This window comes from Carettochelys insculpta, chromosome 6 (assembly GCF_033958435.1).
Source record: "Carettochelys insculpta isolate YL-2023 chromosome 6, ASM3395843v1, whole genome shotgun sequence".
Classification (NCBI taxonomy): Eukaryota; Metazoa; Chordata; order Testudines; family Carettochelyidae; genus Carettochelys; species Carettochelys insculpta.
In genome coordinates, this window is record NC_134142.1 from 20,777,283 (window position 1) to 20,797,308 (window position 20,026).

At 47.5% G+C, this 20,026-nt stretch overlaps 1 protein-coding gene and 1 long non-coding RNA gene across 3 annotated transcripts in view; one reads left to right on the plus strand and one right to left on the minus strand.

Moving 5' to 3' along the window:
• The window catches only part of LOC142014215 (uncharacterized), a 102,540-nt gene that overhangs the window by 77,057 nt on the left and 5,457 nt on the right, over positions 1-20,026 (plus strand). The window lies entirely within an intron of this gene.
• Positions 1-20,026, minus strand: part of ASPG (asparaginase) — a 91,801-nt gene that overhangs the window by 62,735 nt on the left and 9,040 nt on the right. The window contains exons 2-3 of the mRNA XM_074996406.1: positions 10,151-10,280; positions 1,141-1,252 (exon numbers count right to left, since the gene is read on the minus strand). Coding sequence (XP_074852507.1) covers positions 1,141-1,252; positions 10,151-10,280 — 242 coding nt within the window. The remainder of the gene's footprint in view (positions 1-1,140; positions 1,253-10,150; positions 10,281-20,026) is intronic.

Genomic DNA, 20,026 nt, shown 5'->3' on the forward strand with positions numbered 1-20,026 from the left:
ATCTCCCCTGGTAGCTGCAGCACCAGTGCAGCTCTAGTGGCAGTAGCAAGACTGGGATTGGCCCCTCAGTAGTGTCATGTAGACCAGTTTCAAGTTGGATTAGAGGACATGGTGGGAATACCACCAGTGGCTGGTCTTCAGCAGAGCTCCCAGAGTTGCTAGTGCTGGTGGAGCTTCACTATTGCTTCTGCAGTGGGGGAGGAAAAAAATTATTCACTGTATACAAGCCCAGTTGAAATGTCATCACCAAAATACAGGGTGAACAGAACCAGGGGGGTATAGTGTTTTCTACAGCCAAGTTAATATTGATAATTTTTGCAAGAAGTCACATATAATTTCCTAAAAGATTGCTCACTGACAACTATGTGTTCAGGTTTCCCAATGTTTTCTCCCAATAGATCTCCTTCCTAAAAGCACACAACTGATTTAGTATGGGGGCCAAGGACAATTTTTGTTAAACCATATAAAATCCAAGGATTTCATAACTGTTTTCATAAATGCCAAACTTATTTTTGTTTAACCATATAAAATCCAAGGATTTCATAACTGTTTTCATAAATGCCAAACTTATTTTTGTGTGTACAGACATCTTCTCCGATGGTATACGAAATCCATCCACAATGGTATTGTCATAATGTCTAATGAAGCTACTAAGCAAGCTAGTTTCAGTGTCCAAGATAAGGAGAAGACTAAACACTAATCCATTCTTCCTAGTTCTAATCATCCATGGTACTAGAATTACAGAGCCTCAAGATACATTATTTTCTTTCCATTATAATTTACATAATTTTGAAAAAAAATAAACTGCATATCAGCTACGTAAAATTCTTTCCAGGACAGCTAAACACTCAAACATTTTCTAATAAATCTGTGACATTTTCACAAAGCTTAATCTCTGGCTCTTATTTGTACAACTATTACTTAGTAAGGATCTTTCCATCATCTTCTTATAAGCACATGAAAGTGAACAGCCCATCAGAAATCTAGTGCTCTGCAGAAAATACTGAATAGTATTGTACTTTTAACAAGTATATAAGTGATATGAGCAGAGTAAAACTGAATTATTTCATCAGAAGGTGAAAATAATTAAACTGCAGTAGTTAACCTGAAAACGATCAAGGTTATTTGCACTCACAGTACCTCAAGTTCTCTGGCAATTTTAGCCCAATCATCTGTTGTCATGTTTGAAGAATCAAGCAGTGGCAAAAGTTCCTGAATTGTATAGACAATTCTTTTATTTTGTTTAGAGAGGCTGAAAACAACAAGAACACGAAAAAGTTTTAGGCCATGAACTATTGTGTTAACGTAATTTTTAACCTTTAACTGAATGATCTATGGTAAGCATGTTTTTGATTCACATATGTAGAAATATGTAATGGAGTACTGATATCAAATTTGGTAGGTTAGACGTGGGATCGTAGGAGATTTTTTCTTCCAAAGTAGGGATGCATTGAGACATGAGCTCCAGAACTACAACACCCTAAATATAAAGCGTTTTAAAATTCCTAGCCTTTACTTTTTTCATAAATTGCCAAAAAGTAGGAACGCAGGAAAAATAGAGCTTAATTTGCTGAATAATCTCAGAGAGGTAGCCATGTTAGCTCGTATCTTCACAAAAAAGGCAGTCCTGTAGCACCTTACAGACCAACAATATTATTTATTAGGTGATGAGCTTTCATGGGCCAGACCCACTTCTTCAGATCTGGAGAATAACTGATAGCAGAACTGATAGAAAAAATGAAAGAAAAAAAAAGCCTGACAAATAAGCTAGATGGTAGGAAGAGGAGGAGGGGGGAGGGAAAACCTCTGCACGTGTCTGTTAAGTGAGATGCCTGCTATCACTGTGAATATCAAAGGCAGTGAAATTGTCCTTGTAATGCATAAGATAATTCAGTTCTTTGTTTGCTGGAGTCATCTTAACTAAGCTCTGGCATCCATGATTAAGGGTTAGTTTATTAAACTTTACATGAGGAAACAAAGCAGCAGAAATGCAGCACTTTAAAGACTAAAAAAATGATTTCTTTGGTGGTGAGTTTTCGTGGGACAGATCCACTTCAGCAGATCAATTTCATTTACAATACAGACTGACATAAATACAGAGGAGCAAAATAAAATTTCATGGCAAAGGCGGGTCTGCATATTTGAACGGTTTAAAGCCTGAATGTTCAAATAAGCTTTCTAATATTTTCAACATTACATGACTGACATACTGTAACTAAGAGACATAGGTTTTATACAGGGTCTTGTTAACATTAACCATTATGTATACAAATGCATTCCATGAGAGCAAGGTTATGAAACAACAAGCAAGGGAGTCAAGAAACAGTAGTGAAAAGAGATCCTCTGAACTAGTGCTGTTTAAAAAGGAGATACATGCCAACACGGTTAGTCAACTCTTTTATTAGTGGTGGAAACAGTTCCACAAAAAACAAATAATTAAGTCAACAGGATGTTGCATTTCATTACATTAGGGTTATCAGACTAACAAAGTCTACAAAGTCCACTAAATGTTCCCATTTTCTCCCCCCAAAACTTGACAATATTTTTCAATTGTTTAGTTAAAATATTACTAAGCAGTCATAAGCTACGTCTACATGTGAACGCTACATCGAAGTAGCTTATTTCGATGTAGAGACATCAAAATAGGCTATTTCGATGAATAACGTCTACACGTCCTCCAGGGCTGGCAACATCGACGTTCAACATCGACGTTGCGCAGCACCACATCGAAATAGGCGCTGCGAGGGAACGTCTACACGCCAAAGTAGCACACATTGAAATAAGGGTGCCAGGAACAGCTGCAGACAGGGTCACAGGGCGGACTAGCGTTTCCAGGGCAACAGCTAGCTGCTCCCTTAAAGGGCCCCTCCCAGGCACATGCAGCCTGCACAGCACGCGGTCTGCAGAGCCATAGGCACACACACCTTGAGCGACACAGTCATGGACCCCCAGCAGCAGCAACAGCAGCAGCCGCCAGAGGTCCACACAGCCGCCCCTGTAGGAGCACTGCTCGATGCCATGCAGGAGGCAGCCGAGCACCTCCTTGCCACAGAGGAGGAGCTGCCCGCAGGGGAGGAGGACTCAACCCCCAACCCTGCAGCCCCCCGCCCCACCCCACCCCACCGCACACGCCGCCGGCTGTGAAGCTACCCCACCAGCACTGACTGGTGGGAGCGGCTGGTGCTCGAAGAGTGGGACGATGACCACTGGCTCCAGCACTTTGGGATGAGCCGGCAGACATTTATGGAGTTATGCCAGTGGCTCACCCCCGCACTTAGGCACCAGGACACCGCCATGCGGCGTGCCCTCAGCGTGGAGAAACGGGTCAGCATTGCTGTCTGGAAGCTGGCCACTCCAGACAGCTACCGATCCGTGGGGCAGCAGTTTGGCTTCGGCAAGGCCACCGTCGGAGCTGTCCTCATGGAGGTAAGAGGACCCATGCGGGGAGTGGGAGGCAGCCCTGGCAGGGGAGGGGAGGGGAGGGGGGCCCTGGCAGGGGAGGGCCACACACACCCTGCACACCCCTCATTGGTGCTCTCCCATTTGCTTCCCCTGCAGGTCATCCGCGCCATCAACGCCCTGCTCCTCCACAGGCTCGTGAGGCTGGGGGACCCGGATGCCGCCATCGCGGGCTTTGCCACCCTGGGCTTCCCCAATTGCTTCGGGGCTCTGGATGGGACCCACATCCCCATCCGCGCCCCGGAACACAGTAGAGGACGCTACATAAACAGGAAGGGCTACCACTCAGTGGTCCTCCAGGCCTTGGTGGACAGCCGGGGCCATTTCCTGGACATTTATGTGGGCTGGCCTGGCAGCACCCACGACGCCCGGGTATTCCGGAACTCGGGCCTGTGCCGCTGGCTGGAGGCGGGGACCTACATCCCCCAGCGGGAGATCCCTGTGGGGGACACCACCATGCCCCTCTGCGTCATCGCAGATGCGGCATAGCCCCTCCAGCCCTGGCTCATGCACCCATACACGGTCCATCTGTCAGCCAGCCAGAAGAGCTTCAACCAGCGCCTGAACCACGTGCGCCAGGTGGTGAAGCACACATTTGGCCGCCTCAAAGGGCGCTGGAGGTGTCTCCTCACCCGCCTTGATACGGGCCCCACCAACATCCCCCAGATTGTGGGTGCGTGCAGCGCGCTACACAACCTGGTGGAGAGCAAGGGGGAGGCCTTCTTTCAGGGCTGAGCTGTGGAGGCCAGCAGGGCTGATGTGCAGCCACCCGCTGCCCCCAGTCGCCAGGTGGACCCCGAAGGGACCCGGGTCCGGGAGGCCCTGCGGGCCCAGTTCGATGAGGCTGCAGGGTGAACGCTGGCAGGCCCCCCACTGCATCCCCCCCATCCTCCACAACACTCCCTGCCCCTACGCCCACACCACAGAGCACCCAAGAGCACACCCCTCGCCACTTTTCTTGTAAAAATAAAAGCAGACAGTTGTTTGTCAAATCAAACATCTTTTGAACTCTTATTATTACTATCTCAACGACTAACTATGTACAGGGAAATTCCAACTTATATATGTATATATTATAAAAACAGGGATAACATGAAAGGGGAAGACAAGGAAGGGGAGAACTATTTACATGGGGGGTAAGGATCAGCATTGTAAAACGGGTCACAAATACAAACTATTTACAGCAAAAAAATAACTTAAAACTGGGGGGAATATATACAAAGGGGGAGGGGGGGGGCCACGTCCTGGGCCCCACGCCCCTATAGTCCAGCGCTGGGGGTGGGCGGCTGGGATCCCCGCCTCGGCCGCAGCCCTGGCCGGGGCTGGCTGGGGGACGGGCGGACCGGGAGATACGGCCGGCAAGGGTCAGCTGGCCCCAGGTCCCCCTCGGCGGAATGGCCCTCGGTGGCGGGTGGCGGTGCGACGGCGGCCGGCACAGCGGCTGGAGCAGCGGGTGGAGCAGGCAGGGCGGGCACTGCGGCGGCTGGCGCGGCCTGGGGGGCCAGGGAGTCCGCGATGAGGTTGAGGGTCCGCATGTAGGCCCCCCATGCCTCCTGGCGCCAGGCCAGCACCCGCTCCTGGAGGTGGAGGCGGCGTTCCTCCACCTGCAGCCGCTGCTCGGTGACCTCCAGCTGCCGACGATGCAGTGCCAGCAGCTGGGGGTCCGTCGCCGGCAGCTGGTGGTGCTGCGTCTGCCGTCTTCCCCGCTGTGGGGCCGGTCATTGCTCCGCCGAGGGGCTGGCCTGGAGTGATGGCCCCGGAGGGCTTTCCGGGACCACTGACACCTCGCCGGCGCTCTCCAGTCCTTCCGATGGTGCAGCTGCGGAACACAGGAGGGGGGGAAGAAGAGTGGAGACAGCCGTTAGTGTGGGCCCCGAGCCGTGGCCCTTGTCCCCCCACCCCTCTGCTGCAGGTTCCCCATCCCCGTCCCCGGGAGATGCTGCTGTGATGGGGTTCAGGGGTCCCCCTGCACTGCACCCCATCTGCTGGCAGGAGTGACTCTCACTCACTCAGCAGGTATGACAGGAGGTTTATTAGGCAACAGATGCCCAGTTTCTCCCAGAAGCAACAGTACAGCAGTCAGAGACGGTCCTTCCAACCCGTCCTGGGGAGAAGACCCCGAGGGGTGCCCCTCTGGGGTGTAGCTTTCCCCCTCCTCAGGCTGGCTGCCTTCCAGCTCTCCCTTCCCCTAGCCTCTAACTGCCGCCCCCGATTCAAACCCAGCTTGGCTCCTCCCTCCTCTTTGTTCAGGGCAGAGGTGTAACCTGCCAGTTGTAGCCCCAGGATCATCCTTAGCCACTGGGAGCTATTCGGCTTGTTTCTCATATCTAGCCTGAGTCTCGCATTTGCACTCCCCCCACTCCATCACATGCTGCTGCTGCTGGGTGTCCCACCCCCTCCCCCCGGGGGACCCTAGAGGTTCCGCTTCCCCCAGCCCTGGGGATGGGGCATGGCACTGTCGTGCTGGGGGGCAGGGGCTGATGCATTCCTGTGAGGGACATGCCACTGCTGTCCTTGGGGCCATGGTCACCTGGGCATGTGGAGGGCCCTGGCCATATCAATTACCCCCACCCCTCAACCCCGGGGGTGTGCACTGGGGGGGTACATACCTGACGATCCACTCCCACGGTCGGGGGACACCCGGGGGGCGGATGCCCGGCTGGAGCTCCTGGACGGCATCATTATCTGGAGGCCGGTGTCGCTGGAGGAGGAGTCCCTCTCCTCCTCCTCCTCCTCCTCCGGTGCCCCGGGGGTGGGCTCCTGGGGGGGCCCCCAGGGTGCAGGGCTTGCCTCCGGGGTGGACTCCGCCTCCGGGGCCTGCTGGGGCTCCTCAGCCGAGGTATCAAGAGTGGCCGGAGAGGAGGAGGTGTGCCGGGGGCCCAGGATGGCCCTGAGCTCCCTGTAAAAGGGGCAAGTGACGGGGGTGGCCCCAGATCGGCTGGCCACATCCCGGGCCCGGGCATAACCCTGCCGCAGCTCCTTCACATTACTGCGTACATGATCCAGAGTGCGGGCAGGGTGACCCTGGGCAGCCAGGCCCTCGGCCAGCCAAGCGAACGCATCCGCATTCTGCCTCTTGCTCCCCATTACCTGGAGCACCTCCTCCTCGCTCCAGAGCCCCAGCAGGTCCCGAAGCTCGGCCTCCGTCCAGGAGGGGCCCCGCTGCCGCTTCCCTGCCTGGCTGCTGGGCTGTGAGCCCTGGCTCCCCTTGTGGGGGGGGTCCCCTGGGGGCGCTGCCGGGTGGCCATCGTGTCGGGTGGGGGTGTGGGTGGCTGCGGAGGAGCGTGCAGGCTAGCCGCGTTACTGCTGCTGCCTGCACGCTCTCTCAGCTTCCTGCACAGGAAGGGAGGGGGCGGAGACCTTTAAGGGGCCGCTCCACGCGGCCACCATTGAGCTCAGGGGCTGGAGAAAGCGTCTCTCAACCCCTCAGCTGATGGCTGCCATGGAGGACCCCGCAATTTCGATGTTGCGGGACGCACAACGACTACACGTTCCCTACTTCGACGTTGAACGTCAAAGTAGGGCACTATTCCCATCCCCTCGTGGGGTTAGCAGCTTCGACGTCTCGCCGCCTAACGTCGATGTTAACTTCGAAATAGTACCCAACACATGTAGCCGTGACAGGCGCTATTTCGAAGTTGGTGCCACTACTTCGAAGTAGCGTGCACGTGTAGACACGGCTATAGAAATATAAAAAGGCCAATGGCAAACAAAATTTTGTAGCACTAACCCTTGTGAAATAGTGATCAATAATACTAAAGAACAAACAAGATTTCTATTTGACAGCTCTTCATCTGAAATGTATTTTTAAAACTTTGCACAGTCATATATTTATTTTTCCCATCTGTACGCTTCTCATGAAATTCACTTAGGATACAAAAAGTAGACTTGCACTATCTTTCAACTTCTTTAAAAAATGCCTTTAATGAATTATTCTATTATGTGTTGAATAGTATATGTATTTAAATAAAAAGTCACATACTAGTAAAATATATATTTTAAAAATAACAAAAATATTTATCAAATATATGATAAATTACTATTGTCCCCTTTGGGCTTTCCTTTGTTCTAATTTTATTTTAGGTGGTTCAGTTTACTGAGGTTTTAGTGCAAAGGTCTGAACTAAAAATATGACTTAATTTTTGGCTTTATGGGTCTCTTAATTTTCTCCTCAAAGAGATGATTTTCCACAATTAACCTCAATCAGCACTTCTTGTAGCATATGAGCCATAATTCTATTTCGCTTTTATACACTCCTGCAATCTATGTACAATGTAATATGTTTACAGGGATTCAGTCATTTGTCACAGCAGGGGAAGACATCATACTAGCATATGGTCCTCCTCTATATAAAACCTATACACCTGTTAATCATTGCCCAACAGTTAAAAGGCCATACAGATTAAATATAAAGTTAGTATATAATTACCATGATGTTTCATAAATTTGGAAAAGAAATAGACAATTGTTTTTAAGGGGTTCTAAACAGCAGCAGAGACTGCAGAATTAAGGCATGAAGCCAGTTCAAGGCTGCATTAATTAGTTGCTGCTACTTCCTCATTGAAGATGTTTCACATTGTGCTGTATACAATATGCACAGTAGCCTGTTTATGTGCTAGTACCCTGGCAAATAAGCTGCCATGGATAGACAATGTGTATATTTGAGGAAAAAGGTTTAAGCTTCATGACACACATTGTGAGATGGCTGATTTGAAGAATGTTTCTTAGATATTGATAACTATTTTGTAAGGTAATTGTGTTTGGCAAAGTAGGGATTGTATTTAGCACTATGTAGCTCAAAAGATGTACATACTATGGTTCATGAATGTGTTTGCCATTCTGATTTTAAGGTAATGTAATGTACAGGTCCATACATAGGAACTTCTGTGGGCAAGTGCTTCTTTTTATAGATGTGTATAACAATTTTTTTTAAATATAAAGGAGTTCAAAATAGTCTTGCCATGACTGAACATAAGAGAAGTTAATAAAAAATTGAGTGGAAACAGTGATTGGTAAAATGATTTTGTTACAACGTCCTAAAAATTTATACAATAACTGTAGAAATTACCTTCTAGGGTCTTGCAGTAATATTGTAAGTGAAAATTATTCCCTCATCCCCTTCCCTTTCCTGCTGCTAGTGGCCAAGGGCATGCTAGAAAATGTAGACCGTTCCCTGTTCCAGCGCCAGCTCTCTAGGCAGGGATCTGGCCAAGGAACTACAGATCCCAGAGCACCTTGGGTTCCCCCATCATGCCCTGCAGGCTTCCACTGCAGGTGCAGCAGGGAGGAAGTGAGAGAAATTGGACATGTGGGGGTGGGGGTTCCACACCCTTCGTACCCCCTCGCTGCATAAGAGCCTGTATATTTTTGCAAACCTGACAGTGATCTTGTCGTCTTAACACATCAATTGTCAGAACGTGGATGAAAAATAACTCCACTAGACAGGATAAGAACCTGAAACAGATTTTATTTTGCAAACATTTTCTGTTGATTAGCCTCCTCTGACCAAGAAAAAGGCTAAGAAATATTCGGTTATTAAAAAACATTATTATAGTGACTCACACGAGGGGTACAAAGGGTCAAATGGTCATCCTACAGGGTCGGGTGCCCCTCCAGCAGCCAGCCTAGGGGGTAGAAGAAGGGGCAAGGCCAGAAGGAAAGAGGTGGGCCAGAGCCTTTCTCCAGCCACGACTAGGCTGCCTGGTGCAGTGCAATGACTGACTGGGAGAGTGGCTCCTGCCCAGGTTCAGCTTCTGGGAACTATGACCAAGCAAGCCGAAGCCCTTCCCCCCAATCCAGCATGCTCAGTCAGCTCCTGTCCCTAGCACTTGAGCCTAGGCAAGGAATGGGCTGCCATTGAAACTGCTCCCTGCCCAGGCTCAGCTTCTGGGTATATTCTGTGCATGCTGGGGTGGGGAAGGGAGTGTGTATCTGACTGACTTGGTAATATCCTGGAAGCCAAGCCCCTGTAGAAGGCAGCCCACTGCTGCCAGAAAAAGGCAGTTTCCCTTCCAGCTGCTGTGCAGCACTGGGTAGCACCTGAGAGTGGATTTTGGGGCCTGGCTGTTAGTATGAGCCATAGGGCATGGATGTAGCTGGCACAGTGGGAGAATGCAGTCCACCTTCTAGGTAATAAGGGTGGGGAGGGCATGGGGAGAGTGCAGGAGACCTGGAGACCTGGGCTGGCCAGAGAAGAGTCACATGGTGAGGTCATATGGGAATGGCACACAGTCCCTCCTTTCCCTTTAGCTGGTGCTCCCCCAGTATGGAGAGGCACCAGTTCTCCATTGCAAATCCCACAACTTACTTCCATAATGGGAGGGGAGGAAATGAAAGTAGAATGAAAAGTTAACAAGAATATAGTATGATTAATTTTAGATGCCTTTAGTAAAATATTATAACTTAAATTTCCGAATTAGATTCTTAACTGATTAAGTTACCAAATAATTACTTATTTTTAGGCTGCTCAAAAATTTGATCAAGAAGAGTATTATTTTGTCTTCTACCAGTTAAAAAGGTCATGATTAATGACCTAACAAGCATAAAAATTTAGTAATTATAAAGTAAGTTATCTACCATGTTAAATTAATTTCACAAGAGGAGCAATGGGCTCTTCATCTTAAGACTTTTATTCAATTTATTAAAATTCCCCAAAATATGTGGGGAGACCTGTTTTTTTTCAGTTACTTACGGAAGCACCAAGGTTTCAGAAGGACGCTCATGGAAATCATATAGTTTGGTTTTTTCCGCATATTCAGCATCATGCAGCATCGGCATTTTTTTCAGAGCATTTACTAACTTCTTAGCTTCCGGAGTAAGTCCTAGAAAGTAAAGGGAGAAGAAACTACTGATGAGACATTCATTTTTCTAATTTGATGCTCTCTCTGATTTTTCTTTGGCTGTTTCTGCTCCCGTGCATTGACTGCACATATATTTTCTAGGACAGATTTAACCCAAGCATATCTACTCCAAAAAGAACACACAGTATTAAACAGGCTTGGTTAGAAAGCTTATAAGTAATTGCTCTTGCTGCTTAAACCTTTACATGATCAGAAAGGAGAAAACATTTTGCTTATAATGCCTACCCTTACAGATCAGGCTTAGCAATTCGCCACAAACCTGAGCAATTCTAAATAAACTCTCTGTAATTTGTTCCCTGACACAGAACTAATCATGTCACCTCCTTCCTACACATCCAACTTTGATCCTTTAATGAAATTATAAGACTCTCAGTCCCCAATGACATTCACACATTAACTTTTTGTGCAACTGGGAATTTATAGTAACTAACGTGAACGAAGCACTGAGATGGAGCCAAAGCCATTGTTGAAATTATTTAAAACACTATGGCTGTGTCTACAGTTGCATTCCTCTTTCAAAAGAGGCACGTAAATGAGGGAAATCAAAAATGCAAATGAGGTACCGATTTACATATATCTGACACCTCATTTGCATATTTTTATTTTGAAATAAGTTTTTGCAAAAGAAGAAAACCAGTGTAGGCACTGCTCTTTTGAAAGTAAGCCCCATCTTTGAAAGAATCCTTCTTCCCATAAAAAAAGGGAAGAAGGAGTCTTTCAAAGATGGGGTTTACTTTCGAAAGAACAGTGTCTACACTGGCTCTCTTCTTTTGAAAGAAGCTATTTTGAAATAAGAATATGCAAATGAGATGCCAGATATGTAAATCTGCATCTCATTTGCATTTTTTATTTCCCTAATTTGAATGCCTCTTTCAAAAGAGGAATGCAACTGTAGACACAACCTATGGCTTTTTCTATACCACAGTGATCTTTCAAAAGTTTTTTCCTAATGTCTAACCTAAACCTCATTTGTTGCAATTTAAGATCATTGCTTCTTGTCCTATCATCAGAGGTTAAAGAGAATCATTTTTTATCACTCCTCTTTGTAACACCCTTTTAGGTACTTGAAAACTGCTATCATGGATCAAGTAGATTTTATAATATAAGGTTACCACCTTTGAAAGTTGATCAAAATAATGAGGTTGATCAAATAATAGTAGGTCTTTAAAAGTTAAGAAACAGGCTAATCAATAAGATTTGTTAATACTTCTAGTGGAATTTTATGCATATTAACATACTTTAAAATATTTTAAAAAAAAAATAGAGTAAGATGTTCTTCTGGCTCAGAATCTCTGGGCAAGGTGGTACAGAACGCTGAATATTCAGAACAAAACTGGAACCAAGCTTGAGAACTCTACAAATATATGGACAAATCTCTATGCATGTCTGATGAGATCTGGGTAGAAACTGAGAACACTGACTGGTGTCAAGGGGTATGAGGAAGAATTACTCTAATCAAGAATTTGAGAACAATGAGAGGGAAACAAATCTGGTTTGGGATTAAGGAGATAGTAAAAATGGGATTAGGAAACTAGCACTTGAGTTTCTAAACCAGCTATAATTAGTAACAGGGGGGGGGGGAGGGGACAGAAGAAGAAAACACTGTATGGTTACGTGCAAGTATTGAGCACGATTGTACAGAAATTTGTGCGTATTGATGGGCAGCAGGTGCACCTGTCTCTGAGCAGTAGCTAGGAGTTCAAGAGGCTAGAGTGTGGGAGGAGAATACATTAAACACATACTTGATTTATGTAGTTGCCATTTTGATTAGGATCACCATCTTGCAATGGTAAAAGGAAAACCTGGCCTCCATCTTGGTGCCCTTCTTCTCCAGCCTTTTGACCTCCTTTTCCAGTTTGGTACCAAAATGGAGGGAAAGGCAGGAACATGGAGTGCCATGTGATAGTAAATCTTCCCAGTAACTGGAATGCCTATGGGGGAGTGTCTGTCACTCTGACAGCACTCTGTCTCTGGATGTTGTGCAAGCAGGTCATCCCAGTGGGACACAGAGATTTCCCACAGTGAACCAGCCTTGCTAATAACTAGATTCTGAGGTGATAATATCTAGAACTTACCTGCATGCACAAAACCAGACAGGGAGTGTCCGCATACTACGCACAGGATGGTGTGTCAAGAACAGAAGATAAAAGACATCAGATCAAGGGAAGTCCACTTATGTGCTCCAGAGTTTCCTGGAATCCAGTTCCTGACATTTCTCACCTATGTCATCCCAGTGTCTACAGGACATGATACAGTCATTTCTTATGGTCTTGTTTCCTCCTCTATAGTTACATCTGTGCTAACATCCAAGCCATTATTGTTATGTTGCAGGGAATCCTAGTTTGTTTGTAATAACAGAGAGGGAGCTGTGCTAGTCTATATACTATCAAAAGAAAAAAGCAGTCAAGTAGCACTTTACAGACTAACAAAATAATTTATTAGGTGAGCTTTCGTGGGACAGACCCACTTCTTCAGACCATAGCCATACCAGCCCCACCAACAGCCACAGTCTATACACCAGGAATATCAGTCCTGGAACCTTTCCTTGCAATAAAGCCCGCTGCCAGCTTTGTCCACATATCTTCTCTGGAAATACCATCACTGGACCTAACCAGGTTATTCACGAATCATGGGCACATTCTCATGTTCCTCAACTAATATCATATTTGCCATCATGCACCAACAATGCCCAGATGCTTTGTATATTGGACAGACTTCTAACTCCTGTAGATAAAGAGTTAATGGGCACAAAACAGACATAAAAACACTCCAGATCCACAAATTGGTTAGTCAACATTTTAATGGAGTGGGCCACTCTGTTAATGACTTAAGAGTTTGTGTGTTACTGAAGAAAAAATTTCACACCACTATTCAAAGGGAGCCAGCCAAGCTGTCTTTTATATTCAAATTCAGCACATTAACACGTGGTTTGAACTGGGATGGGAATTTTCTGAGTCACTGTAGGGGCTCATTTGCATACTTGGCTTAATCTAATTCTTGACCTTCCCTCCTCTTCTACCCCTCTATTCTCTGATTTGCTCACCTTGATAAATTTTTTCTGATTTGTCCTCTTTGATTACTGTGTTTGGTTCCCTGTGCCTTAAATATTGAGTCTGTTCTGGTATGGCTGTGGTCTGAAGAAGTGGGTCTGTCTCACGAAAGCTCACCTAATAAATTATTTTGTTAGTCTTTAAAGTGCTACTTGACTGCTTTTTTGTTTTGCTAGTTTGTGTTATTCAATAAAGATCTTGTTATTTCCACCTAGCCTGCCTGTGTCTTAACAACAGTTAATACTGGTGATAGATGTGGCGAGAAGAGGATTCTGCAGATAGCCCCTCTTCGGACAAGTAAAACCATAGATCTGTTTCGGGTTAACAAAAGGACAGTCTAGTAACTTACTCCAAGGAGAAGTAAGAATAAATTACTTAAGACAACCTCTGCAGCTCTAACACAAAAACATCTGCTTTTAGGGATGTTTAATGCATGGCCCTGTCCTTCACAAATTGCACCAAATGGCAGAATAACAGTAGGGCAGTTGTTACACCACTCATTAATGGAAACAACTTTAATACCTAAATGAAATATGGGCAGAACTTTTACTTCATGACTCTTCCACTTTTTGACACCTTTCGGAACAGCAGATTACCAGCAGCATTTTGACCTAGCAACTTATTGGCATAACCATGCCTATGACTTTGCTTAGTGCCAATACAATCAGTCACTTTTCAGAGTACCAGACTTTATAAGGGAAAATATACAAATCAATTTATAGTAAGCAGTTTCATTCCAAATATTAGCACAGTAGAAAAGACAGCTGTTATTCAGTACTTTCCTTGAGGATCTAGGAGTATAAAGAAACCTCAAATTCCCAGAAGCCTATGAATTATTATACCAATACGTTACATTTGTGTATACAAATGGATTGTCTTCAAAAATGCTATTGGACAGATTCATTGAGTTCCTTTGAACAGATAATATCTTTATATTGCAGCCAAGAAGTTTAGATGAGAGGAAGAGGGAGGGACCGCTTTATATAAACCCATACTGTCGAAGAACTTTGTTTAACCCACTATCAAGTCTTTAGAAAGATGGGTATATCTCACTGGTGACTATTACATATGAATTTTGGAATCTATTAGTGTTCTAAGAGCCATGATGCTTTCAGTTGAGTGCATCTAGATTTTTCAAAATTTGAGCCATGAACTTGGGGATAGGAAGTCCAATTTTAGGCATGACAGAAATCATAATTCCAGAGTCCTAAAACTGAAGTCCAAAGTCCACTGAAAACATAAGAAAAATGTATGTCTGCTTATGAAATGTTTCATCTGAAACATGTTTTAATTACATCTCTTTGTTGGCATCATTATCCAATTCAATTTAAACTTAACATGAATAAACATATTTCAACTTTCTAGGCCTCATTCTCAGACTAGAGAAATTAAATTCTCAACCCAGTTTTGGACTTCCATTAGTGCTAATTAATGCTCAGTCATCTCCTTCCTGGCCCTTTCAATTTGTCTGGCCTAAACATACTGTATATAAGGCAGCACCTACCAGTTCTGTTTTTTTCTGATTCAATACCAAAGTCTCTTCAACCAACGCTCAAAGAAGCAGAGAAACCTTGTGCATACTAGGTAACGCCAAGCTATGCCCATTTAGCTTGCGGTGGGAGGGGTCTGTATTCTTTCCAAACTGATGGAAAGACTGATTTTAAGCACTTGCTAATCTCTTTCCTGGCTTGCCTTAAATTAAATAGCAGGCTTTACATGTCCAGCTTTCTCACAAGACAACAACAGGATTTAACTGGACTTGTTTGGACTATTGCCAGAGTACTTTGGTTTATAAAATGCATTTAATGTGCTTTCAAGCTTCAGACATTTCACTCTTTCAGTTAGCAGCTCGCCTCCTGTGAAACAGATCTGCTCATAACTTCATCACAAATGGCCACTTCTGTTGTGCAGTTGCACAGAATCATTCCACCTTAGAAGCACAGCCCACAGTTTCAAGTGCCGTGGGCTTCCATTTGCTATTTTGAATTTCACAGACACCAGCTAAATCCAGACATGTGGTCAATTACCCCAGAGAACTGTAGTGGGACCTGGACAATAGAGACACATTAATATTCTCAGGTCTTTTGCTAATCTGTACTAATTTAAATAGATCTCTGGATGACTCATGTTTCAAACTACACAGCAGGAGCTTGTACCAAATTTAAGCAATGGTCTTTTTGCCAGGCTTAATTCTAATTAATTAATTATTTAGATCACTCCAAATTAATTAATTCATTCTAAGTGTCAGAGCTGACCCACTTAATATGGAAACAGTCCCCTGCACATGCACACTTATTTATCACAGTGGTTATTGTCCATGTGGCCCCTGAAGTACTAAAAGGGGGTCCTCTGAGCATATTTGAGTTAAAAAATTTATATCAATTCTCAGTCAAAACTGTGTTCCCTGGGCCAAGCTCTGTTTTTTTAAATTGAAGTGTCTGAATCAGCCTACCACTACAGTGAAGAGACAGGAGGTTCTGCCTCCCAAATGCCTCACACCAGCAGGGCCGAATTAACTCTCCTGGGAGCCCAGGGCTATTTTGTGGGGTCCCCTAGGGCCAAGGGTGGGCTAGAAATGAGAAGTTCATCATGTGGGAGGAGGCTGTGGGTTGAGGTGAGAGGCTGGGTGCAAGAGGTGGTGGGGGCTCCAACTAGGGGTCCAAGCTTTGGCATGGGTCTGGAGATGAGACTTTTGGTGCAGGAAGGGCTTCAGGCTGAGGCCAAGGAGTTTGGAGTGTGGGGATGGACTCAGGGTAGGAGGTTGGGGTGGGGGTGTAGAGTCTGGGCAGGAGTTAGGGTATAGGAGGGGGCTTAGGTTTGGTGCTCTGGCTTGAGGTGAGAGGTCTGGGAAGGAGCTGAGTACATGAGGGGACTTGGGGTTGGGGTGTGGGCACTTACTCAGGACAGCTCTCATTTGCTGGGGGGAAACAGGTGGCTCCATGCAACCACATGTTCACCTGCAGGCACTGCCCCCCACACTCCCACTGGCAGGGATTCCCAGCTGCGGGGAAGGAGCCTAGAGGCAAGGGCATAATGGGACAGAGCTTTCTGGTGCTCATACTAACATGACTCCAGCTGGGGGCAGGGAGATGGCAGCATGTGGCACTGCCTCCCCTACATCAGGAAGGGCTTGCTGGAACACAGGGGCTTTAGTGGTTGCAGCCCACAGCCCCAGGTGAAGGGGACCCTCCATTAGCCAGAGGATGCAGTGCCTAAAGCCCCTTTTTTAAATCCTGCACCACCCACCACTTCCAGGGAAGCAGCTCTGACCATCGGGTCAGAACACTCCAAACACTACAGCTGCCCTTTCCCCACTGCAGTTGCTCAGCGGCTCCCCTGCAGCATCATAAGCAGAGGTGCTGGAACAACGTGTACAATGAGAGCGTGGAGAACCACTGAACCAGTCAGTAAACCCTGGGCGTAATAGTTCCAGCACTTATGGTCATAATGAAAGGAACAAAAGGTTCGCTCTGGCTGCTCAGGTGCTGAATTATGTGACCCCCAGAAAGAGAGGAACTGAAATGGCCATGCCTGAGATGAGCATAATAGCTAACAAGAGATACACACCACACACTCAGCACAGGCAACCCAGGACAGAGAAAAGTGAAGAGCAACAGAGAATGAGTCTCTCACAAGATTCTGCATTTTCTGTTCAGCCCTATGCTGACCCCACACGTCCCCTTATTCACAATAGGTTTCTCTAGCTTCCAACAGTCCCCTAGGGACCATATACCATCCCAATCCCCTTGCACCTTGCCATGCACTTCCTGCTCCTCAGTCACTCTGACAGATGGGTACACCTCCAGTGGTGCTGGAACTAGGAAAGAGCAGCAGCCCCTACTGGAAGCAGAGATGGCAACTGAATGCCCAGCTTCCATCCTAAGCAGCGCTCACAGGTTTATTCAACAATTTCAGCACCACTCATGTAAACAGAGCTCCAGTTCCCTTCAAGGCAGGTGCCTCACTCCACTCTCCTGCCTTGGAAACTGGACTTATGGCCACCTCATCCCCTCTGCCCTGTTTTGTTGGGTGCCCCTCAGAGGTTGTATAACTCCCAAGAGGCAGAACCGAACCTGATACCTCTGGAGCTTAGTGCGTAAGCCTCTCCAGCTTGAGCTAAAAGCCAGCCGGCTATCAGGTAAGGTCATAGAGGAGACTCATTCTCTCTCTCTGCAAGTGGTCTGCATGCCACCACATGGGACAGTGACCCACATGCCGTACATGTGTGGGTCACAGCAGCAGCCCCCAACACCATGCACAACCCATCCCAGACCCAGTCTCTTCCAGGATGCAGGCCCCTCTGGAGCTGACCCGGAGCCTGTGGGTTGATGGTGCCCTCACCACTCCTGCCTTCTACTCCAACGGGTGCTGCCCCTGGCTCTTCACCTTTTCCCTCCTACATCATCCCAATGGTGCCACTCGTGTTGACCACCAGCACCTACACCTCCAACACTACCCTACAACCACCCCTGAGCTCCAGTGAGCCGGAGCACCAGGGGCTGGCTGGCAGCAGTGTCCCACCACAAGAGGGGGCTGGGCTTGTGGGTGAAGGAAAGGGCTGTGCCCAAGGGAAGCCCACCAAGAGGTGGCGCTGATGCCTCTAATCCCACCACACAACACAGGTGCCTTGCACACATCAATGCCATGCATGGACCTACTGGAGGCTGGTGCTATCCCTTATCAGATTGTCCACTCACCTGCCCCAAAAGTGCGAATTCAAAGGGGCTTGCCTGTGAAGGTAGGTGAACAAGGTATGTACCCAAGCCAAGAGTGGTAGGGTCTTCTGCATTGTCCTGGGGTGGGAACGTTCTCATGCCCCCTACTCCCAAATGGGGAGCAAGAGACCCAGGGGTTGAACTGTACCCTCCAGTCCCTCCACAACTTGAACCTCGTCAGATACTAGAATTTGAGCAGGACGTGGCCCATGGGTCCCAACCCCCTGCAACCCCTGGACACCAAAGCTGCGTCTACACGTGCACGCTACTTCGAAGTAGCGGCACCAACTTCGAAATAGCGCCCGTCGCGTCTACACGCGTCGGGCACTATTTCGAAGTTAACTTCAACGTTAGGCGGCGAGACGTCAAAGTTGCTAACCTCATGAGGAGATAGGAATAGCGCCCTACTTCGACGTTCAACGTCGAAGTAGGGACCGTGTAGACGATCCGCGTCCCGCAACGTCGAAATTGCTGGGTCCTCCATGGCGGCCATCAGCTGGGGGGTTGAGAGATGCTCTCTCTCCAGCCCCTGCGGGGCTCTATGGTCACCGTGGGCAGCAGCCCTTAGCCCAGGGATTCTGGCTGCTTCTGCGGCAGCTGGGGATCTATGCTGCAGGCACAGGGTCTGCAACCAGTTGTCAGCTCTGTGTATCTTGTGTTGTTTAGTGCAACTGTGTCTGGGAGGGGCCCTTTAAGGGAGCGGCTGGCTGTTGAGTCCGCCCTGTGACCCTGTCTGCAGCTGTGCCTGGCATCCCTATTTCGATGTGTGCTACTTTGACGTGTAGACGTTCCCTCGCTGAGCCTATTTCGATGTTGGGCTGAGCAACGTCGAAGTTGAACATCGACGTTGCTGGCCCTGGAGGACGTGTAGACGTTATTCATCGAAATAGACTATTTCGATGTCACAACATCGAAATAAGCTATTTCGATGTTGGCTGCACGTGTAGACGTAGCCCAAGACAGCCAGCCTTGCCTCAGGAAAGCACCTGCCCATCTGCTCAGCTTTTGCTACCCAGCACAAAAAGAGACAGTGAGACCCACCTGGGAGTGGACACCAGCCCAGCATGGATCAGTGCCCGATGTTGCCCAAGCGAGCTTGCTCCTGGGCTAGGTGTGATTTCTCCTGCAGCAGATGTGGGGAGTATCAACACTGACACTGCCAGGAAAGAGAAGGCACCCATCCCTTTGAATGGACAAGTTCTGGGATTGGCATCTCTAGCAGAAGAGAAGTTACTCACCGGTGTAGTAACGATGGTTCTTCGAGATGTGTCCCCGTGGGTGCTCCACAGTAGGTGTCGGGCTCGCCCCGGCGCCACAGATCGGAAATTTTTAGCAGTCTCCGTTGGGTCACGCATTCACCAATGCGCGCCGGTCCTTCGCGCGCCTTCGGTCACATGCACGATCCGGTCCCCGCCAGTTCCTTGACCAACCGCCCTGAATGCTTCTGAAAAACACGAAAACAGAGCTCTGAAGCGGGGAGAACGGTCGGGTAGTGGAGCACCCACGGGGACACATCTCGAAGAACCATCGTTACTACATAGGTGAGTAACTTCTCTTTCTTCTTCGAGTGGTCCCCGTGGGTGCTCCACAGTAGGTGACTACCCAGCAGTGACCCCAATTAAGGAGGTGGGTGTCCACTTATGTGCAGCTTGCCCTTGATAGGACCGCTGTTGATAGGCGTGTATCCTCATCGAACGCCCGGTGCATGGCATAATGCTTGGCAAAGGTGTCGTAAGATGACCAAGCTGCCGCTCTGCAGATGTCTTTTAACGCGACGCCTTTGAAGAAGGCCGTCGACGTTGCCATCGCTCTGGTGGAGTGAGCCCTGGGCGGAACTAGCAGAGGGGTCTTACTCAGCTCATAACACAGTCTTATACAGGATATGATGTGATTTGAAATTCTTTGTGAGGACAGGCCTTCCCCTTTCGACCTGGGTGCGAGA